Source organism: Chinchilla lanigera, unplaced genomic scaffold (genome assembly GCF_000276665.1).
Source record: "Chinchilla lanigera isolate Chin_1 unplaced genomic scaffold, ChiLan1.0 scaffold00044, whole genome shotgun sequence".
NCBI classification, from domain to species: Eukaryota; Metazoa; Chordata; class Mammalia; order Rodentia; family Chinchillidae; genus Chinchilla; species Chinchilla lanigera.
Genome location: NW_004955445.1, coordinates 9,328,448 through 9,352,404, shown reverse-complemented (window position 1 = coordinate 9,352,404; position 23,957 = coordinate 9,328,448). Strand labels below are relative to the sequence as shown.

At 52.1% G+C, this 23,957-nt stretch overlaps 1 protein-coding gene across 1 annotated transcript in view; it reads right to left on the bottom strand.

The window, feature by feature from the left end:
- Window positions 1-23,957, bottom strand: part of Prex1 (phosphatidylinositol-3,4,5-trisphosphate-dependent Rac exchange factor 1) — a gene marked incomplete at its 5' end in the record, with an annotated part of 171,503 nt that overhangs the window by 48,873 nt on the left and 98,673 nt on the right. The window contains 4 exon segments of the mRNA XM_013518315.1: window positions 1,334-1,483; window positions 2,689-2,807; window positions 10,457-10,590; window positions 16,904-17,065. Of these exon segments, the coding sequence (XP_013373769.1) occupies window positions 1,334-1,483; window positions 2,689-2,807; window positions 10,457-10,590; window positions 16,904-17,065 (565 nt within the window).

Sequence of the window (23,957 nt, the reverse complement as noted above, 5' to 3'; positions counted from 1 at the left end):
CCTGCAGACAGTCCACACAGGACCCCGACCCTGATCTGCACCCACATTCTTTTCCACGGGCCCCCGCTCATCCTGACAACTGCAGCAAATGCCACATGCTGTTCACAAGAAACCTGCGCTAACAGGGTACCGTGATTTTCTCCATTTCACAATTAAAACACTGAGGCCCAGAGAATTAGAGTTTCTGTCCGAAGCTTCCCAACTAGAACTGGTGGAACTCCCATTTAGATCCAGGATGTCTGGCTCTGGAGCTGAGCTCTTGATCACACAGCTTATACCAACCCTGCCCACCCAGCCTCGAGCTCAGGGTTTGGACAACATCCAATTCTTACAACACAGCCCCTCAGGCCGCACCTTACTCAAGATCAAACGAGCCGACTGCCGACCACAGCTCTAATTCTAACCACAGAGATACTGGTGGGCCCCACCCTGCCAGGCCAGGCCCCTGAGCCCCACCCAGTCCTGACCACAGCGCAGCCCTGATGACCAGCTTTGCGGGTCACAACTCTGCCCAACGAGGGACCAACATCAGCAGTGTATTAGTCCTAATAGCATTTCAGTGCTTTCTGATGCATCTTTTAACATAAGGAAATAGGAAATAGCACATAGAGCTCCAGAAGGCATCCACAGAGGCAGCCACACCCGGCCCACACTCCCCAGAGGTGACAGTGCCCTGCACTTTGCTGAGATGAGGGAGAGGGGAGAAGCTAAGGCCCAGTTTCCCCCTCAGCACACCTGGGAGGTGGAGAGGGCTTTTTCGGACCATGTGTGAAACTTTCAAGTAGGGCCAAACGCAATGCCTCACGCAGCAGCAGCCTTACAACCCTCTGAGCAGAACCTTCCCTCCCATTCATCAGCTGAGATCACTGAGGCTGGGAAGCTACAGAAACTCAGCCCCAGGACAGCAGGCCCTGTCTTCCCAGCCTGTGGTCTCTGCACGGCTCAAGTCCTCGAAACAGTTCCGTGCCCACTCCACCAATCACAGCCAGCCTCTGTGCTTCCCTCTGGGGACTGCCTCAGGGGTCTCTGTGCCCAGGGGGCCCCCAAGGACCCTTCTTCCACACTTTGGCTCCGAGAATATTAAAAGAAGAGAAGCTCCAGTGAGGCACCACCCACGAGCCTCAGGGTGCCAGCAAGTTTCAGCACAAGCCCAGAGCTCCCCACCCCCACCAAATCCCCGCTTCTTCGGGCTCCTATCCATCTAGAAAGGACCCTATCCCCTCCCCAATGCACAGTCCTCACCCTGCAAAAGCTGCACACGGCCCAGGGAGCCCAGGGAGCACCCTCCCAGGACTGCCACTGTCCAGGGAGTCCAGAAAGGGACCCCACTCACTCTCACGCTGCTCCCGCTCTCGGATGATGGCATCCAGCCACTTCTGCTTCTCCTCTGCCGTCTTGGCCATGCAGACGAACCACTTATTCTTAGCCGTGTTGTGGATCTTCCAGCCGTTGGTGACAGTGTAGCCATTGCTGTGGTAATCGGCTGGCAAAGGCAGAAGGCAAAGGTGGGTGGGTCAGCACAGGCCTGGCCACATGACCCCGCCCCCCCGTGGCCCAGGATGCTCAGGTGAGAGAGCCAGGACCAGCCCTTGCCACAGGGTCAGGACGGGGGCACTAAACTTGCAGTCTTCTTCCAGCTGGTCCCCTGTGGGCAACAAAGACCTTCTACAAAGACTCCACTCCCCAGGCACAGGAGTATTAAGACCTCTTGTGGGTTGAGAATGCAGGAGTAATACAGGCAGAAACCTGCCCAGAACCCAGGAAGGGCTTAAAGTCTTTTTCTCCAGGGTCACACAAGCCCTCCTACAGCCTGACAACGCCAGGTCAAGTTCATGGCTGGGATGGGGACCCTGTAGGCTGGGATGGGGACCGAGCAAGTTCTCTGTAAACATGAGGGTATCATCTGGCCCACGGGAGGCAGTCACACCCTGAATCTGAGGAGGCATCCACAGGTATCACAGGACTGTCAAAGGGGTGTGTGGCTCAAGATCAAGAACCTTCCCAGACAAGCCCTAGGACAGAGGCACTGAGTGATGCAACAGCAATGTCCCAATGGCACTGTTCCCAATAATGCTCTGTGAAAACAACCCAAATCAAAGAACAGATAACTGCGGAAGGTTCATGCACTTGATACCACCCAGCAGCGGGACCACCACGTGCAAAGAACCACCATGCGTGGATGAATCACTCCCTTGTAGTGTGGAGTGGAAGACGCAAGATACAAAAGAATATAGACAGTATTTTATGCCATCTAACTATATATATATGTAAAAAGCTATATGTAACGCCATATACATTTAAAGCCATCTAAACTTGTAATCATAGAACCACCTGGGTGAGGTCCCATCCCTACCAGAGAAGTTTTAATTCAATTGTTTAGTAAGGAATACTCAGCTCAGAAGGTAAAAATATTTTTAAAGGGCGAGACAATGATGATTACAAAATTCAGACAGAGGTCCCTTCTGTGGGAAAGCAGCCAGCGCATGGGGAAGGATCGAGGTGCACTGTTTTATTTCTCTTCTCGAACACTGATGACCCAAGAGCTAACTTCGTGTATCTGTGTTCTAGGCACTGCGGTGTACGCAGGTTACATTTCACAATAAAAGAAATGGACAATTTAACACTAAGGACACAGTGTCAGGGCAGGCAGGGCTGGGCTCAGGCAGGATGGGGAAGGGCAGGGCTTACCTGTCCCATCCTCCACATTTTCCACCTCCATGACTTCAGTGTTGATTCGGCCCCTGAAGATGTAGAGGGAGCCATTGATGGATTTGGTCCTCTTGGTGGATTTCTTGCTCCCAGTGACCCTGAAAGGCAACAGGAAGTCAGGACCCCTTACAAGGGCAGGAAACAGAGGGGCAGCCAGAGACAGAGAAGAACACTGGGCTGGGGTCAGAAGCAGGACGTCAGCTGGATGGCAGGTGACTTGAACAAGTCACTTCTCTCCCAGGTACAGTTTCCTCATTTGGAAAACAGGCGAGTACCCTTGCTGACCTCACAGAGCCACTTCTCAGCTTACATGAGACACGAGAAACCCACTGATTTTCTAATATATGGATACTTCCTGAAATAAGACAAGAAAGGAGCAGAGTTCGGAGCAGGCCGCCACCCACCCACCCAGCCACCCACCTACCCATCTCTCCACCTACGAATCCATCTACCCATCTGCCAATCCATTCAGCCACCCATCCATCCACCTACCCCATCCATCCACTTACTAATCCATCTGCTCCCCCATCTATCCATCTATCCATCCATCCATCCATCTATCCATCCATCCACCCACCCACCCACCATCATCCACCCTTCCACTCATCATCCACCCCATTCACTCACTCAGGTGAATTTGAGTGCCTGCCCACCTGTTCAGTCTCTGCCACAGTCTGAATGTTAGCGTCCTTCCAGATTCACATATGGACTCCTAAACCCCAGTGTTATGCTATTAGGAAAAGCAAGGCCTTTGAGAGGTGCTTAGGTCATAGGGCAAAGCCCTCATGAATGGAATTAGTGTCATAAATGGGGCCTCAGAGAGCTGCCTTGTCCCTTTTACCACATGAGAACACAACAAGCACACCAACAAGCAGTAGAAAGCAAGCCTTTGACACACACTGAGCCTACTGGTGCCTCCATCTTGGACTTGTCAGGATCCAGAGCTGTGGTATCTATAAGACCTCCAGCTAATGTTATTTTGTCATAATAGCCCAAACAAATTAATAGTCAGTCAACAAATATCTGGCCAGTACTTCCTATGGGGAGAATACCCAGTTAGAGATCACAGGGCAATATCTGAGAACACATACTGTGTGTCAGGCACACCCCTAGGTGCTGGGCTGCGTCAATGCATACAACCAAGTGTCTGAAAACACACTTCTACTCCAGGGGCAGAGGCTCAGAGACAGGCACCTGGTAAAATGTAGAGACCAGGGTGGCAAGGATCAGGTAAGAGCTGACGATGGTTTGTACACATGCAGAGAAACACATGTACATATATACAAGCATATACAGACATTTGCAAACTTTGCATGCTCAAAAAAGTAACATGGCTCCATGAATTTCCACAGAGCAAACACGCTAGTGTCCACACTGTGAGCACCCAGAAGCCTGAGCCGCCACCCCACACAAGGGTGAGCACACGCTGATGTCCCATGCCACTGACGGCTTTGTTTCTGAACTTTACATAAACAGAATCACCGTGTGCACTTGTGTGTCTGGCTTCCTTCGCTCCTGACTGTGAGTCTTCTGCATTGTTAGGTGCAGTGACAGCGGCAAATATTTGCCTGTTTCCGCATGATACTACTCTGAGTTCTTGCACATGTCTCAGGAGGTATGTGTGCACAGTTCTTTGGGTCAGATTCCCAGGAGCTGAGTGCCCGAGGGGTAAGGAGTATGTGCGATCAGCTTTAGCAGACACTGCTGGGCTGTTTTCCTCAACAGTAGCACCAGTGTTCCCAGGCCCCACCGTACAGGAACATTCCGGTTTACTGCATCCTTGCCACCTCTGGCATTTTCTTTGTTCGAGCCGTTCTGGTGGGGCTGCCACGGCAGCTCACTTCATGTTTATGTTCCCCAGATAAGTAATAAGGTCCAGCACCTCTGGATTTATTGGCCTTCTAATGCCTTCTTTTGTGAAACATTTGTCCCTTGCCCATTTTTTGTTGGGTTTTCTTTTTCCTAATTGCTTATAGCAGGACTTGGCACTTAAAAAAATTAGGGCCAAACACTAAGCATTTTTGTTTTTCAGGTCATACAGTCTCTGTCACAATGATTCATCCCTCTCCTTGTGACACCAAAGCAGCTACAGAATACCCATAAATGAACGGCAGAGTCTGTACTCCAATAAAACTTCATTTATAAAAGTAAGCGGAGGGCCAAATGTGCTGATAGGACATCTTCAGACACTCTGAATAGGCATTCTCTGGCAGGTCTATGTATTACAAAGGTCTTTGCCCAAGCCGCGGCTTCCTTTTCACTGTCTTCACAGTATCTTTTGGTGAAAAGAAGTTTTCCACTTAAATGAATCTAATATTTTCCTTTTACAGTTAATACTTTTATCGCATTAAGGAATCTTTTCTTACCCTCAATCATGAAGATGATCTGTTATGCTTTCTTTTAGAAGCTTTATTGTTTTACCTTTTCTATTGAGTCTGCAGTCTACCTAAAGTTGATTTTTGTGTTTAGAATGAGGTAGGGGGTCAAGAATCACTCCAACACACACACACATACACACACACATACTGGATATCAAAGTAACCAAGCACCATTATGGTACTGCATTGGCACTTTTGTTGAAATTCAGATGATTCTTTATATGTGGGTCTGTTCTGGACTCACTATTCTATTCCATTCATCTACGAGTCTGTCTTTACAGCAATACTATGCCAGCTTGTTACTGTAGCTTTATACTGGGCCCTGGAATCTGACAATAAGGCCTTCCACCTTTGACCTTCATAACTGTCTTGGTTATTTCTGTCTCTACATTTCTGTATAAATTTTATAATCAGCTAATCATTTACACACACAGAGAAACACTGTCTTCCTACCATCTTGATCGGATAAAATTTGAAGACAAAGTAAGAAGGACGTGCTGGTCAAGCAGGGGGAAGTCGGCTCAGAGTCCAAGATGACTCAGATTGTGTCTGGAGCTCTAGGGTAAACTTTCGTTTTTTGTTTTGTTTTTGGGTTTGGTTTTTTTTTTGGTTGTTTTTTTTTTTCCCCCCGGTACCAGGAATCGAACTCACGATTCCTTGCGCTTGCCAGGCAGGCACTGTGCCGCTGAGCTAAATCCCCAGCCCTGGGGTAAACTTTCTTCCCTATCTTCACACTGAAGCTGACATATCAGCTCACAAGCTGCCTCTCTTAGGACTGCAACTGCACCCAGGCTGTCCTTGGTCCTCAGTGTGCCGGCTACAGATCTGGTGGCTGGGCAGCCTCCACAATCTTGTAAGCCAATCTGTGTACACAGATCTGCACACGCACACACATCGTGTCCAGTCTCTCTGGAAGCCTAACACAGGCTTTGGTGACATTTACTAGGAATGAGGAAAACCAGAGAGATAGTTTGGGACAGGAGTCAGGATGAAAAAGAAGAGTCCTACTTTAGACATAATTTGGGCGAGGTATGTGTGAAAACCCTAAGGGAAGACACATATTTATATTTCCATCTCTCACACTCACGTTCCAGGCCTTACTCTAACCTCTTTACATCTCCAATCTGTCCATATCTTACTCATTCCACAAAACTGATACCCCTGAGACGGGAACCACTTTTACCCCATACCACAGACAGGAAAACAGAGGCACAAGGAGCTGACATAACTTGACCAAGGTCCCGAGGCTGGTAAGCAGCAGTGCCTCGGTGCTCTTAGCTGCCACATGCTACTGCGGCTTCTAAGACGCTGAGCGAGCAGCTCAGATACGGGAGACTCAGCAGTTCTGGGCCTCGGCTTCCCCTTCTCAGCTTGGAGGACAGACTATCAAAACATTCCCATCCACTTCTGGCATCCAAAGAGCCTCTGCTTCCGAATTAGCTCAGAGCACTCTGCACCATGACCCCGACTCATGTCCTGGAGGGCAGTGCCCCCCATGGCATAGGCACAGACCAGGAGTCAGCAGACACACAGCTGCCCAGCCCTGCGTGACCTCACAAGCCAGGTGGGAGCTCCTCCACCACTGCCCAGGCCCCAGGCCTCTCGGTGCTCAGCACTCTGGCTTTTGACCCAGAGGCAGAGGCAAGAAGGCTGGCCGCATGCTGGGTTCCCTTGGGAGACAGAGGTACCCTTTCCTTCCAACCAGCTGGCTCCTTTACAAAGTCAAGGCAGGGACTGGCCTTAAAAGAGCTCGCCACCACAGTAGCAGGAAGGACCTGACAGGACCCGTGCAGAGAACCAGGCATAAATGGAGTCAGCGGCCACCTCCTGGACAGAAAAGCCTGCCCTGGGAGGAAGCACCTGCACTGGGGAGCCACAGGCTTAGCAAACAGCAGAACTGGGAGCTGGCCACAGAGGTCCCAGACTGCTTCTGGGAGGCCCAGGCCAGGTGCCAGAGAAGGGATGGTTGGCACTGGGTGAAGCTTCGCAGTGGCCGAAGGAAGACACTCAGGTGGCACTGTGAGACCAGAGGGGCAGCAAGGGGAGAGAAGCTAGGGGGTGGGGGACATGAGACAGCAGCAGAGAGACCCTAAGGACTGGATGGAAGGAGAGGACAAGCAAAGAAGAGACACACCGCGGGGCTAAGGGAGAGACACCAAAGCCCCAGTAGAAGGGCTCAGCCCTGGGACAGGGAGGGAAGGCCAGGGCAGGGGCCTGAACACATGGGGGCCTGAACGAGAACCCAAGGACAATGCAGCGTCAACAGCAGCAGCACAGCAGCCAGCCCCTACTCTGTGCACTCACTGGGCGCTGTGCACTTACTCTGCACCGGGCACTTAGCGCATTTGCCTCTGCAGCGACCCTGCCAGGTACACAGGATAAGGCACCGCTTTGTAGATGAACAAACAGAGGCACAGGGAGGCAAAGACACAAAACTGGAGAGGCGGCTGGACAGGGACCCGCTGTGAGGAGCCCCGCTCCGTGAGGAGGGTGCACTGTTCCCAGTTACAGGAGAGAAAACCGAGGCTCAGCGGGGCCCCCTGGAGAAGGACAGTGCTGCGAAGTCCACCCAGATGCACCCAATCCCTGTCATCCGCCCCGTGACCATGTTTCTCACCATGGCCTGAGGAGGCCGAAAGAGTCAGACAAGGAATCTAAGACTCAGAGACAGCAGGTGGCAAGGCGAGGACCAGCAGCAAGACGGCAGTAAGGTCGCAAATGGGGCCCAGAGTCTGACCCCAGCCCTCAGCTTCTGCCCTGCTAGATGAAGGAATTAGGAGGCCTCTGCAAAGTCACTATTTCATTTCAGCCCTAAGACAGAACCGCAGGGAAGAGGACTTGAAAGGGCTGCACTAGTCTTTGAGGCCATTCTCAGCCTGGGAGAGCAAGAAAATGGAAAGGTGGGAGCCTCTCTGTCTACCAAGATAGCCTCGGCCCATCCGTGCCCCAAATCCTCCAGGCAGCCACCCTCCCCACTTCCTAATTCTCCCTTCCTCAGTTTACTCATGTGTGTGTCCACACACCATCCACTCGTCCCACCAGAGCCCAGCCACCCCGGCCACCATCAGTCAAGCACCAGCCATCAGCATGCCCTCTCTCCCCTACCTCCTAGCCTCCATCACCCACCCACATTCCCGCCCCCGCACCTGCACAAAAAGTGCACCAATAAACGCTAATCCCCACCCACCACTCATCTAAATCCACCTCTGGAGAGCCTGGTAAGGCATGGGGGCGGGGGCTGGCCAGCTGGGAGCCAAGCAGGGTCAAATGGAGCAGGGCCAGGCTCCGCTCCCCCATGAAAGAGCCTGGGAGGAAGGCAGAGTAAGGGGCCTCTAGTCCTGTATGAGGAAGGAGAATGAGATGGGGTGGATGAGTGCAGGGAGACCAAGTGCATCAGGCCTCTGGGTGGATCAAGACTAAGAACTAGGGGGCTGGGGATTTAGCTCAGCGGCAAAAGCGCCTGCCTGGCAAGTGCAAGGTCGTGAGTTCGGTTCCCGGTACCGGAGAAAAACCAACAACAACAAAAAAAAAGACTAAGAACCAACTGTACCCACCATAATGGAGCATGGGCAGGAGATGGGGGGCCAGAGAGACCGGGCCAGGGAAATCAGGGAGAAACAGAGACCTGCAGAAGGACGAAGAGGAAGGGGTGAGGATCAGACCAGGGGGACCAGGAGGACAGAGTGAAACAGGGAGGTACTGGGCCTGCTGCCTGCACCACAAGAGAGAAGCCCCCTGCTTGCCTATAACATGCACATATAAAAGGCCTTGACATAGGGGAAACTGTTTCCCTTTTAAAAATAAAAGACAGGTCCAGCCATGGTGGCACATGCCTGTAATACCAGCTACTCGGGGGCTGGGGATATAGCTCAGAGGCGCAAGAGCCTGCCTGGCAAGCCTAAGGTCCTGAGTTTAATTCCCAGTACCAAAAAGAAAAAAAAAAAAAAAACCCACCAGCTACTTGGGATGTCGAGGCCGAAGAACTGCAAGTATGAGGCCTGCTTAGGCAGCTTAGCAAGACCCTATTTCAAAACAAAATTTTAAAAGGTCTGGGGATGTAGTTCACTGGCAGAGCACTTGCCTGGCATGCACAGGCCTGGGTTCAATCCCCAGTACAAAAAAAAAGGTGGGGGAAAGACTCTAAAAATGTGAAAGAGCTGGGGTTGTAGTCCAATAGTAGAGTGCTGACCTAGCACTCATGAGGCCCTGGGTTCAGTCCCCAGGAGAACAAAAGCCAAGAAAGAAGGACAGAAAAAGAGAGAGAGAGACAAAAGTCACTCTTTCAATAACAGTTAAACTTTTCACATGGTGCCAGATGCTCTTCACAGCTTCATAACAGTCCGTAAGGTCAGTCCGTAAGAAAACTGTGTTGAAAAAGTTTCCGAGACAATTACTGGGAGAAAAGTTACTGTCTTTCAGGGAATTAGAAAAAAGCAGAGATGGGGGTGACACCGGTACACATGTAGATGCCCCTCCACCAGTTTTCCCATCCACTTCTCCGACACTCACACATTCCTCCAACTTCCCACCCACCCCCTAAGCATCTAAGCACACAACCACTCCCTTCTAGCTTCCATCCACACACACATCCATTCAGCACCCGCCCACCATGGTCTTTCCTCCCTGCCTGCCTTTATCGGCCGTCCATCCACCTCCCAAGCCTCCAGCCACTACCTCTCCTTCCTCCCTTTTGCCCACCCAGCTCCCAAACTTCCAGTCACAAATGCATTTCGTCCACCTGCCCGCTCATCGCCCATCTACTTGCACCTGGGGTCTATGGAGCACAAGAAGCACTCACAAGGATGCAAAACAGTGCAAATGCTTTCTCTCCCTCCAAAGCTCAGCAGGGAAAGAGCATCCCTCCCGTCACAGCCTCCACCCTTGGATCTCGGAATCCTAGGCGCTGGTGTCACACCAAACCTCTCAGCTCTCATGATCATCTACAAGTGCAGAGCACAATATGGTGTGCGCAAGCCCCGTGTGGCTACTGAGCACCTACACTGCATCCCGGACAAGCCGAGCGTGCTGGACAAGAACACACTCCCAGGCTTTGCAGACTTAGTGTGAAAGCACAAGTGTGTAAAATATGATTACACCATAATCATATAAGTGTGGCTATGTTAGTTTAAATGAAACACACCATTTAAATTCATTTCACCTGTTTCTTTTCACCATTTTTAAATGTGGCTCTGAGAAAACTTAGAATAACGTATGTGCTTCTCATCATATTTTGATTTAGAACAAACCCCTCAACTCACAAAAGACAAAGGGGAGCCTGGACACAAGGTGTCACCTGGAGAAAGTAGCAGGTTTGCCCCAAGCCCTGCCTCCCGGCACCTGGGAACTTCCGCCCCGCCCCAGGATGTCACCTGGACTTCCGCTTGCAGTAGACGAGGAGATTGTCGAAGAGGAAGAAGGCCCGCTCTTGAATGTTGCCTGCAGAGATTTTCAGCAAGGTTCCCTGCAGGAGGAGCTGGGTGCAGATGTCCGTGAGGTTGGAGCCCTGGAGACCAAGGAGGCAGGTAGTGAATCCACCAGCCAGGGCGGGAGGCACTGGAAATATACCCGCCCTGTCCCATGGACAGAACTGACCACGGCCCCCCTACACACCCTTGAAAAGGCTAATGCACATCTACTGGCAAGTCTGTCAGCAGACAGAAGAGCCATACATGTGACTGATGGCTTCCCATCTGCTGAGCATGCCAGCACGACCCCAGGGACAGTGTAGCAGTATGACCCAAGGGAGGTGTGGGGTCCGGGAAGCTGAAGTGATTCACCACGCACATAGCTAACAGCAGCCCCTAGTCCGCCCCTGGGTGTGTTTGGGTTTGGTTTTTGTTTGGGGTAGTTTTTTGTTAACCATAATCCCTGCTGATTTATTTATATCTTGACTTGCTATATATGTTCCCACAAGAATGCCACTTCTGTAATGATAAAACCACTCTCAAGCATATGCCACTGTATTCCTGCATGTACAACACACCCTGGTGCATGGTAGGTGCTCAGTAAATGCTAGCAGAACAGCTGGTGACTACTGTGGAAACACCATCAGCGGCAGGATTGAGAGCGCCTATCCAGCTAAGGATGTACGCATCGGCGGGAACTGTTCCCTTGTGCTACCCAGCCCTCTCTCTGGGGTGCCATTGGGCTGAAACATTACACATGTGCAGTCTGCTGACCATGCACAGTGAGAAAGGCACTAGGCTGCAGCAAGCTGGACCCGGAAAACAATGGCTAAGAGAGAGGCTGAAAGCAAGGAGGGGAAGGTCCCGGATGCATAGAGTCCTCAGAGCCAGGGAGCACACGGGTCAGTCCACAGATCTACAGGACAAGGTTGGGGCAGACCCCAACACACTAAGAGAGAAGAGACTGGGAAGAGACAAGGGTGGGAGCGGAATGCCCACTGAGGCGGCCCTAAACCCATGCTTCTGTCATTTTGGGGAATGGGGGGCCCTCAGCTACACGGTTACAGACAACATTCTGCAGTCCACCTTGTAGCAGGCACAGTCATGTGACCCACTGCCATGTGGCTGCCTTGCGAAGACTGCTTCCCTCAGCTCCCTCCCTTTCCCCTCTCCATCGGCAGGAAGACGAAGACAGCCATCGCGGTGGGGGACTCTGCTGCCACAGACTGCACAAAAGGAGCTGCAAGGACTCAGGCCCAGAGGAAGGAGAGCAGAGCACCCACCCCCAGCCTCACCATCCACACCGCCCACCGCTGCACTGCCAGGGACAAGTGCACTTAGCTTTTAGGCGCTGCCGCACCTCTGCATCACTACTACATGAGCAGAAGGACACAGGCCGTCCCCAGGGGGACAGAGGGAGCCTCAGACACCTGGGCCCAGCAACACCATGCAAAAGCAGTTACCAGAGAAATTCACGCGACAGACCTGCAGATCATGCTGAAGGGAGAAGCAGAGAGACACTATGCTGTCCCTGCCTGGAAATGAACTTGGGGAAGGAAGAAAAAAGGAGAATTATTACAGACTCCCTGCCCCCTAAAAGCTTACCATCCAAAACAACAGGCGCTTATGCCCCAGGAGGATGTGCTGACACCGTTACTTCTCACAGCCAGGAAGGGGAACTGGCTTGAGCAACTCACACAGCAGGCTGGAGCTGCTGCTGGAGGTGCTCTGTGCCCTAGTGTAGCTGGGCAGAGCAACCCCCTCTGCCCAGTGGTTCCAGAGCCCCTTGGGAGCTCCTGTGGATCCTCAAACCTCCTGTGATCTAGAGCTGTGCAACCTGGAACAGCAGTCCCAGCTCATGGCCCGGCAGGGGACCACATGGCCAGAGGCGCATACATGCACGCTGCAGGCAGTCCTCTGATTCTCACGGTGCGGCCGCCAGTGAGGGACCCCAGGGCCTTCAGGAACAGTGAGCCCATGGGAGGTGAGGCTCCATCAGTGGCCTGTGGGCAGCTCAGGAAGACAGTATGTATCTTCCCACTTCGCCTAACTCATGCCCTGCCCACCACCCTTCCAGGCTCCACAGGAGTTTTGGCTGTTCGTCTGAGGAGCTTCTAGATCACCTACCCTAAGCCTAACCCTACAGCCAAGGCCACCTCAGGACCTGGGAGAGGAGTGTGTCAGTGCAGGAAGCTGCCTCTGGGCTTTGGCTGGTGACTACCCAGCAGACTGTCTGGACTCAGAGCATGCTGCCAGGGGCAGGAGGGAGGGCCTTCCACCGCAGCCCTGTGGAGAAGCCCCTGACACCTCAGACTCTCTGGGGCTGGAATTGAGGTCCCTGGAGCGGAGGTCAAGGGGTGCTAAGGACCAGATGCACAGGGCAGAAGCTGAGCACAAAGACACCACCAGATGGATATGGGGGCCTCTTTCCAAACAGAGTCACAACCACACAGAAGTAGTCCCGTTCAGAGCTGACAAAAGTATAGATAATGTTAAAGGCCAAATCGAAGGCTGGGGATGTGGCTCCATAGTAAAGCACTTGCCTAGCATGAAGCTCTGTGTTCAAACCTCAGCACTATAAAAACAATAAAATAAAAATACAAAGCAGTGTGTGCCTGGCACTTACCACATGCCACACACTGGTCTAAGTATTTTATACAAACTCAGTTTTGTTTTGTTTTTTCCTTGGGTACCAGGAATCAAACTCAGGACGCTGTGCTTGCCAGGCAGACGCTTATGCCCCAAGCTATATCCCCAGCCCCTACAAACTCAGTTAATCCTGAGTTTCCTGATGAGGAAACTGAGGCACAGAGTGGTAACGTGACCTGCCTGCTGAGTAAGGAGCAAGCTGGGAGAACCACTCCCTGCCCACCACTGTCCTCCAAGGAAGCCTCTGAGAAGAGGATCTGAGAGGTCTCTGAGTAATCATTAGTCTAGAGCAGGGGTCTCTAGGCAGAAAGACTGCACTCCGCTGAGCCCACAGCCTCCCAGGGCGGGTGGGAGGAAAACACACCAACTTATATTTCAAGGGCTCTTCCACCAACTTCCCATTCACTCCCTTTGGCTTCCTTCCTCACCCTCGAAGGTGAGCAAGCAGTCCGGGTCCAGCATGTGGAAACCCAGGGATTCCAGCCAGCAAGGGGAGCCGCTCGCTCCTTTCTCAGCGAGAACATGCACGGAACTCCCACTACTGTGAACCTCAACAAGACCCTCGGTGGCCCTGCATCCAGAGGTCCTGCTGCAGGACGGCTGGCCCACACCCATGTGCTCCGGGCAAAACTGAAGGAAGCTCTGCACCCAGGAAGAGCAGGAAGGAGCCCCTGCCTCACTGCCCACGGCTCCCAGACACACACCGAGATAGGTGCTGTCCCGAGCACTCTACCGGCATCAGCTCCCCAAGGCGCCCAGAAGGGGAGTTCGGCCACTCTCCAGACTTTTCAGAAGAGGAAACTAAGGCAAAGGAATCTGTCCTCACAGGGGCCTGGCTTGTTCACTCACTTCCAGGTCTCGCGACACGCTGCCATTTCCTCTGCTCAGTAAAACGGATTTATGGCTTAACATATCTGGTTTAGCTAAACCAGTCTCACGACAAAAAAAAAAAAAAAAAGCAATGGCTTATGACAGATCAGGCAAAACCACAACCACATGGACAGGAGATTAAACTAATGTCAAAAGCAAACTGCAAGGAGGGAGTCAAGAGACGACCCCGCTCCGCCCTGTCAGCCAGATGCCGAGAGAGGGGACAGCCACCTATCAGAGCAACAAGAGCGCACATGGAAAGATGGGAGTCATCCAGAGTGTTTGAAACAAGGCCTTGCAACCCCTGCCACTCACCCTGAGTGACAGCCTAAGTCGGACGTCCCCAGGTGTGACTAGGGACCATGTGAGCTGCTGCAGGCAGCTTCACCGTTTCACATTCTTCTTTCTCGCTAAGAGATGGTTTTTTCACAATTCACCTTGATTTAAATCAAACTGATTTTAAAACCTCTCTACTTCGTGGAAAACCTTTTCATATTTTCCAAAGAACCCTCCTGTTCCATGGCTCGCTTCAACCTCAAAATGACCCCAGGAGAGAACTTCGGAGACCTCATCTCTCAGATGCCGCCCACTGCGGGAACGAGGCCCAGAGAGCAGTCACGCTCGCCTGAGGCACGGCCATCTGTGAGTTACACGGCTGGGCCTCCAAATCACGTCCTCATGCCTCAGTTTCCTCATCTGTAGAGCACGGACAATCGTAGTGCCTCCCTTGCTGTGTCGGCAGCATGTAGCAGGTGCTCAATAACTGGTGCAACTCTCGCTGTAGGTTATTTCCTATTTCCTAAGCTGCACGCAGAAACAGTGATTAAAATAAGCACCAAAGGAGTTCCAAATTACAGATTTTCAGGGGCAGCAAGTATTCTATAGATCCTTAGTTCCTGTTTTCCTAGGTCCTTAGCAGAGAGAGGCCTCTGCAAGCCACTTCTGCTCTGGCTGCCAAGGAACTTGCTCAATTCTCTTCCCCAGAGGCACCATGTGAGAAAGTTGTTTGCCAGCTGAGTGCTAGGAAATTCAGCCTTCCAGAAAGACTATTTAATTCTCCCTCTTTTGACAATGAGCGTTAGGTAATTTATCTGAGCTGCTCTTTTTAACTTGGCTATCTGGAAGCTCAAAACCCAACCAGAAAGATGCTTAAATCAATCAGCTTGATTTGTTCTTGAAAGTGGCCATGTAACCCACTTCTGGCCAATGAGATGTAACGAGAGGTTTCCAGAAAATACTCTCCTCCAGTGGAGAGCAGCACTCCCTCTTGCTACCCTAGCCATATCTCTGTCTCCTCGTTTTGAACATGTCACGCCTTTATAGAATCACATAGGAAAGGTCAAGATCAGGAGACAGCAAATCACAGATGTGACATCAGCAGGCTGCAATGAAAGTCCTCAGAGAATGCAACCTAACCAGCAAATCTGAGTATTGGGCAACTTCATTTCAAGCAGAAAGGAATGAGAGACTTAATCACGGAAGGGGCTATAGGAGCCAGAGTCCAGATCAAGGCTTCCCAGAAAACTAATACTGCAGAACCAGCCCAGCAGGGGAGCCACTGTCCTGCCCTGATGTAAAGGAGACTTGCCCAACTTAAAACTCGTACTCCTAGAAACACTGTTCAGCTGCCACCTGGTCACTCAGCAGCTGCTCCCTCAGCTGCCAGTTGCAAAACCACCTGTGCCATGGGGTGTACATCACCCCAGCACCTATGGATGCCCTGTCTTGCCCTCCACACCCAGGACGCCAGGGCCTGGGTCCTCTGCTAATGCTGCCGCCCCAGAAACCAGACACAACCATGGCTGTGCTTTTTCCACAAACAGCAGAAGGGTGGCCTCTGCCCCACCTCCCATGTCTCAAGTAGCCAGCTCTGATCCTGACCAAACTTAAACTCATACTCCAAACCCAAGCTGCAAGGGAGTCTGGGAAACACAGCTCTTCGTCCTCTAGCTTCAGCTGGGGAAAAAGCCCAGCAGCAGGAGGGCACAGCACATGGCAAGTGCCAATGCAGAACACCCTCTTCCTTGTGCACAGTCCTTTCCCATCTGGGGCCAAATCCTCAGCCTCACGGCAACAGAGCAGCACATCTGGGATCCCCAGCACCAGGAAAAGAACGCTAAATCCCTAGCCCAGCAAAGGTGACCAGGACCAGAAAACCCAGAGGGCTCAAGCGAATGATTCAGACAGCAATCTCTGTCCGAGAGCCTTTCATCCGGGGCCCTAACCTCCAGCTCCAGCTGTGTTTACTCTGCGACTGATTTATTTACTCATATTTTCCCATTTCCTTCTGTAGACTCATAGGAAACTTCTAATAACCTAAGAAGGAGTGGGAAGTTAAACAAGTAAGTTACAAACAATGTGAAGAGCAAAAGAACCCTATCCCCTAATAATCACAACAGTAAGGCCAGCACCTGCCCTTTACTGAGTACCTACTACACGCCAGGTACAGATGAGGATCTGAACATGTGCCTAACATCACCTACCAAGGAAGTATTAAGCCAGAAGTCTGTCCTGCAGTAGATCCTTGAAAGCCACCCTTGACCTTGGCCTCAGAAGCTCTAAGGCCTTTATACACCAGGCAGGCAGAGCAAGGCATATGGCAGAACGAGTGGGGAGTACAGGGAGCAGTGGGGACTATGGAAAAACTGAGGCTCTGGTGGCTGTCGCCCTCGAACCCAGGGGACCCCTATTACCAATGTTTCAAGAGAAACTAAACCATTTAAAGTGAATTCAACTGGAAAATAATTAAGCAACTTTTTTCAAACATTCTGTAGACCAAACAAAATACACTGCATATCAACCCTAGCTAGCACCAGGCTGCAGTCTGTCCCCGCTGCCTGGCACCCAGGCCCTCTGCAGCCCAGGGTCCCCCACACTCCCTGCCATGCGCACCTCCCAGCCCTCGATGTGAGACTGCAGCTGCTCCAGGGCTTCCAGCTTCTCCATCTGCCGCTTGGTCTCGTTGATGTTGGAGCACACCGTCTTCATGGCCTGCAGCGCGCTCTGGACCGCAGGGTGGTCTGGGTGCTTGCCGGGCGTCCTCTTGGCCAGCTCCTGGGGCGGAGGTGGGGCAGAAGGACAGATGTCAATCAGAGGGCACCTGGCCTAGAGTCAGCTCCTACCAACAAGCAGAGTAACCTGGGGCCGGGAAGCCCACTCATTCATTCATGCATGCATGCATGCAGCATTCATTCTATAAATGTCACCTGATCACCTCCTCCATATAAGAGCAAGTTGTGATACATACTAGGAAGACAGGTCAAAAGAAGAGACCAGAAAGTGCTATTTCAAACAGGGAGGTCAAGTGAAGGCCCTGGAGGGTTATATGAGCAGAAACCCTGGCTTTAACAAGAGAGGGGGCTCAGCTGCAATCTAAGGGAAGAGTGTCCCCAGCAGCGGGAACAGCGCGTGTCCAGGGCCTGGGGTAGGAGCCCACGTGGTACTTAAGAAAAGCCAGGAGGCAATGCACACCAAGCAAAGCAGACAGAGAGAGGCAGAGGCGGGCGGGTCACCCGGTGACCACAGATACGGCCCCTGCCCTCATTTCCTTAGCAAGGTAAGTATTTTAAAACTGCCTCCTGGGGCTGGGGCTGTACCCAGTGGTGCAGCACTTGCGCAGCATGCATGAGGTCCTGAGTTCAGTACCCAGTGGGAACGGGGTGGAGAGGGGATCACCTCCACAGGACCTGGGCCGCACAGAACGTGGCCAGGAGCTCTCCTCCGTGGCCCACTCCTCTACCACTTCTCCCTCCGCTCCTGGAGAGTCAGAGACCTTCCTGTCCCTGCAGACGCGATGATCTCGGGTGCTGGGGAGGGCCGGTCCCCTCCACCCTGAGCCCCATTTCACAGCCCCAAACCATGAGGATGAGGGTGACGGAGACAGTGGCGGTTAGTGCCCCCCACCGAGCCTTCGCCTTGGCTGTGTGGCAGTTTCGTTACCCTCATTAGCAGACAGACAGACTGAAGCCAGAGGAGGGACTGGGACACGAACTCATCTGCACGTGTTTTTATAGTGAGGAATAAATCAGGCGTGGCGGGGAAAGTGCCTGGGATGTACACAACAAGCACTCGTGTACGCTCCTGCGGCATTCTGGGTGTTACTGTGGGCTTCTGACGGCTCTGGTGGAGGTTCACCGGGAAGATGTGGCCCCATGTGGTGAAAACCCCACCAGGAACCAGAGACTGGACGGGAGCGTGGCCAGGAAGCAGGGAGGCGGCAGATGCCACGCCACAGCTGTGGGCAGGTGCGCCTCCCTCTGTCTCCCCGCAGCAGACCAGCCTGAGCAGCTATCTGCACCTGCGCCCCAGCGGCCCCCAGGAAGCGAGATGCCTTTGGGAGGCTCTTGTCAAGGGGAGCCATCAACACGGAACCAACAACAGCATCTGTGACAGCAGTTAGCCCCACCCCCATTCGATGACACAGGCACCGCTGTATCCTCCTTGACGGAGTACGGGAGTGAGGTATTCTGCCCAAGATCACCCAGCAGATGTGAGCCCAGCCAGTTGGCTCAAGACTTTGTTCTCTGAATGCTCAGTACTGGTTATGGCCTTCCAGACTGGTACACAGAAAATTTTCTGTTCAAATACCTACACCACAGTAATTCTTGATTGGTGCCAGAGGAACACAAGTACATGGAGGGACAGAGGGTGAGGGGAGTGCAAGGTCTCCTTGAGGACACAGGCTTTGTGGGTGGAGCCTGAATGAAGCAAAGGTATGGCCCATAAACCACCAGAAGGACAGCACTCAAGGGTCCAGAAGAGCACATGCAAAGGCCCTGGGGCAGCAAGAGAGAGAGAGCAAGGAGGCCAGCAAAGCTTCAGCAAAGGGAGCAAGAGAGAGAGGGACTGGCCATGAGGCTGGAGAAGCACCTGAGGCCAGACCACAGGCAAGGGCACTTCTGGGTTCTACCTCAAGAGCGAGCAGAGTGCTGAGGGTTAGGAGCCAAGGCCTGACACCACCCGACTCTTCCTGTAAAGGACCCCACCTCGGGCCTTGGGAAGAAGGCTGCACAGAGGGGCTGCAGGGTGAACAGAAAAGCAAGAAGGCCACTTGGTGGCTACTGCAGGCGTCCAGGCAAGAGATGATGGGGGCCTGGGCCAGGAAGCTCGGGCCTCATCATCTGCTCATGGGATCACTGCTCCAGTGTGGTCCCCACGAAGCTGGCCGCATGCCGGGCTCCCTGTTGGGGACAGAGATGACACAGATACAGCCTGCGGCCTCTGGCGCTAATAACCTGCTCACAGGCACAGCCCAGATAAACCACAGTCCCTGTTCCGTTCACTCAGTCCCCTGCCCTGGACCAGGCCAGCTGAGGCCCAGGTGGCCAGTGTGGCTGGTCAGTGGGAGATAGTGCCACCCCACCTGCTTGTCCCAGAGCCCTGGAAGCTGGAGGCAGTGGTACTGCTTTGATAGTTCCCGGTGAGGCCACCACACCCAGCAGTTAGTGAAAATGAGAAAAAGGTTAGTTCCCTTTTCTGCTTGGCTGCCCCCACCTCTATCCCTGCCTCAGATCAGCACCAAGATGGGGAGCAGAAACCAAGTGAGACCCAGTCAGGCTCAGAGCTGGGCCCAAACACCAGGCAAACACTGCCTTTGGTATCTCTGTCCACAGGGGAGTGTTGGCTCCGCGTCACCCAGCCTCAAAACCTGCAAGCCTGTTCCTGCCCCTGGGCCTTTGCACTTGCTCTTTCCTCTACCAGATGCTTCATTTTCAAGCTCTTGTGAGACAATATAGTACTGCATAAGGATGTGCATAGATTTGGATTGTCCAGAAGGAAATCCTTATGTTTACAATCAATGTTCAACAAGATTACCAAGGCAATTTAACAAGGAAAGAACAGCCTTCCTAACATGTGATGCTGAGACAACTGAATATCCATGTGCAAGAGATGCCCTCACACTGCATGTAAAAATTAACTCAAAACAGATGAGAACCTTGAATAGAAGAGCCAAACTTATAAAATTATTAGAAGAAAACACATGAGTAAACCTTAATGATCTTAAGTTAGGTGAAAAAGTCTCAGATATGACACCAAAATGTACAAGCCACTAAAAGATACAGGTAAACCAGACTTCCTCAGAATTAAAAACTCCTGTCCTTCCTTCTAAGACACTATCAAGAAAAGCAGAATGTAAGAAAATGGTGTAAATTCTTTAGGTGATGAGGAACTTGTACCCAGCACACATAAAGAACTCTTATGACAACAAAAAGACAAATAATCCAACTTAAAAATAGGTAAATGGTTTGAACAAACATTTCTCCAAGGAAACTCCTAAGCGATCAATAAGCAGATGAAAAAATAATCAACATCATCAGGAACATGCAAAACAAAACCAAAAAGAAATATAATTTCACACCTACAACAAAGGCTATAATCAAAAGATAAATAATCACAAGTGCTGGTGAAGATGTAGAGAAACTGGAACTTTCATATATTGTTGGTGGAACTACAAAATAGTCCAGCAACTCTAGAAAACAGTTTGGCAATTCCCTTGTGACACATTTATCCAGCCATACCCAAAGTAATATATCCAAGTACTTTTCAGTTATGTAGACCTATATATTTTTACATATATTTTTTACATACATGCTGGTATAATATCTATATTGCTTGAGCTAACTTTTCCATCTGTTTTATTTGGAAGAGTCTCTCATGCTTCACAGTCTGAAGCAGTCTGAGAATGCCCAGTCAGTCTCAGACAAGCATAAAACATGGGTATCTTCAAAGCTGATGGGAGTTTAAGCTCTACCAACAAAGGTCAAACGTGTAAAAGCAGGGAAGTGAGGCAGCTCCTGCTCAGTACAGAACTGAACACACTGAGTAAGTGAGAACAGAGCCTACCTCTAAGGGGACAGTGGTACTGAAAATCCTGGAACTAGCATCCAAAGTGGAACAGCTACAAGAACTTACAGGGTCTGGTCCAAAGGAGGGTGCTCTGGAAGAAATCCAAGAGCTGCACGCTAAGCCTCTTGGGAGTCCTCACGAGGAAGAAGCCCCCTGGATCCATAATACTGCAGAGGGTCCAAGGGGAACTACACAGGGGGCAACTGTGTGCCCAAGTTCATCCATCCTTACACCCGCGGGAGGCAGTGAGCTCCCCCACTTACAGGTATCAATAATAGACTCGGGCCCACCTAGGTCTGATCCTAGCTCCAACAGCACATCAGAGCCTGAGACTGGAAAGCCTTAGGTCAAGAGGTGAGTTCTGGGCAGAGGGAAGCGCACTGCGTCACTGCATCTCTGCCATGTGGCCTTGCATAAGTGACCTCACCTTTCTGAGGCCGAGTTTGCTCACCTGTGAAGTGGACTAACGTCCCTCCTGCGGGTCCATCCAGCGCAATGATGAATGCAGAGAGTAAGAAGGGCGGTAAGAACACAATATCTATCAGCTTCACCATCACCTCCATAGTAATAACAGCTCGCTTTACTCTCCTTTCTACCTAGTAAGAATGACACTAAGCAAAGTCACCGTGGTAGTCATAACAGCCAGCTCCAACTGAGTGCTTGCTGTGCACAAACACTGCTCCAACTCGAAATGTATGAAGTTGCTTCATCCTCAAATCATCCCAGTGAGGGGCTACTATTCTTCCACCCTATATTCAAGGAAACTGAGACATGGAGCAGCAAAGCCTCTGCCAAAGGCCACAAAGGCAGAGGGGCATTCACTGGGAGCTGAGGACATCTGTAGCTCTCTGAAGAATGACAACAGCTGGAAATAAACACTCCACAATCTGGCTCTTAGAACACACATGTCTGAATAGAGGTCCACCCTGAGGACCCCTTAGAGAAACTGAGGGCAAGCCATGTAATCTCAACTCCTCTGGAGGCTGAGGCAGGAGGATCATAAATTCGAGCCCAGCCTGGGCAACTTAGCCAGACTGTGTCTTAAGATACAAAAATAAAAAGGTCTGTAGAGGTAGCTCAGTGGTAGAGTGCTTGTGTGAGGCCTGAGGCCTGAGGCCAGCGGTGGTGAATACATGGCATGCAACCTGCAGTGGGCCGTTTATCACTGAAAGCTCTAAAAGGTTTGCTAACACACCTAGGCTCAAGCCCCCGTACTGCCAAAAAGCAAGGGATGGAAGGGAGGAGAGCAGAGGGGAAAGGTGCAGGAAGGGAAATGAAGGGAGGAAAAGAAAAAGAGAAAACAGAAGACAAGATTGGGGGAAAGTGGAACCCCTCCAGGTGCAGGCTGGTGACCTCCCCAGCACCCACATGCAAGCCGTGTGGTTTTGACAGCTGCCCAAGGCGAGGACTTCCTGGAAAAGAGGATATCAAGGCAGAGGAGCCCAGGCTTCCGCCAGCCACCTCCTCTCCCTGCAACCTCCAGCTTGTTTGCCAAGAGGGTGCCTGCAGGTATGGCACTGAGCAACCCCACTGTGCCCTAAAAGGTGAGGTCCCTGGCACAGCATGGCTGTGCGTGGACAGGCTGGGACCAGGCCCTCCTCTTCCAGGCCAGACAGGGGCAAACATTCGCGGCTGTGGCCAGGGTCAGCTCCTCCCTGCTGGCTCAGCCTTGCTGGAGGCCCAGGGAAGCATGTGGGAAGCACGGGGGAAGACAGGACAGGACACATGGCAAGGCCTGGGCTCCACTTGCCCTCTCCTGGCTGTGGAATCCCGGAGAGGTCATCCCAGCCCAGCTCCCAAAGTGAACCTGTGCCCAAAGCTGGAACCAAGCTTCCATCCTCCTGCCTCAGCAAGGAGAGGGTGGGACCCGCTGAGCCAGGGCGCTTCAGGCTGCAACTCAGGTGAGAAGGCTGGGAAAGACACACTGTCCTTTCCCCAGGAGACACAGACCTAAGGCTGGGGGGACCAGAAAGCCACCATGAAAAAGCGGCCTCCTGAACAGAAAGCTGCCACAGAGGAAAACGGAGTCCAGAGAGACAAAGAGACACCCTAGACAACCTCCCCATCACAGGAGCTGGATGCAGCTGCACCTGAAGCCACACTTGCCCTGGCTTAGTTCTGTTTTCCTTTCTTTTCTTGAATAAGTAAGTTCAAATTAAGTTTTAAAAATTAAGGTTTTTTTAAACATAAAAATAATAAATTGGGTTTCCAGTCGCTGGTAAGCAAAAGCAGATGAAGACAGACCCACAAAATCACAGTGTAAAAACAGAGTTGGATTTGTCACTGCAAGACACCACAGGATCCCCTGAGATTGATGGAGGTTGATGGAGGCCCAAAAGGAGACACTGGGGTTCAAAGTACGCTGTCCTCTTCACAAGGAGGAAAAGGCAGCCCAAGGGTGGGAGGCGTCACCAATGGGGTCTGCATCGATAAAAGCAGCACAGCTTCCTGGGGACACACGGCCAGCGCCAGGGAGGGGCTGTCACTGCTGTGCACACATTTCTGTCCGAGGCTCCACATCTGCACTCAGAAAGCAGAGCGCTCTCCAAAGCTCAGTTCCTGGGCGCCCCTGCCATCCCTAGGGTGACAGCAGGATGCAAATGAAGAGGGGCTGAGGAGACCCACCGCCACTTAAAGAGGAAAAGGGAAAAGAAAACAAGAAGCGAAACACATGTGGAAGTCCAAGAAAACCCAGAACTAAAAAGCTGCCCCGCACAGCAAAGAAAACCTCCACGTATGCAAATCCCATGCAGTTTCATACAAATAGACTGCGACTCTGACTGCCTCAGACCCCGCTCTGTGTCCAGGAAAAGAGCACCTCCAGGGCTGATGATGAATGGGGAAGGAAGGCAGCTTGGGGTCTCTGACACCCCAGCCGCTTGCAGAGGCCAGGGACAGCGGGAGGAGGGCATCGCGGCTGCACCCCGGCTTCGGTGAGAATGAGCCGCGCGACCTGGCCCAGCTGCCTGCCGCTCTCAGCTCAGCCTCCTGGCAGTGTGCCGTGTGCAAGGCAGCAGCCTGCACCGAGGGCCGTCGCCCCCACCCTCCATGCGGCAGAGCCGGGGCTCTCGTCACCCCGGGCTGCACCTCCACCTGACAG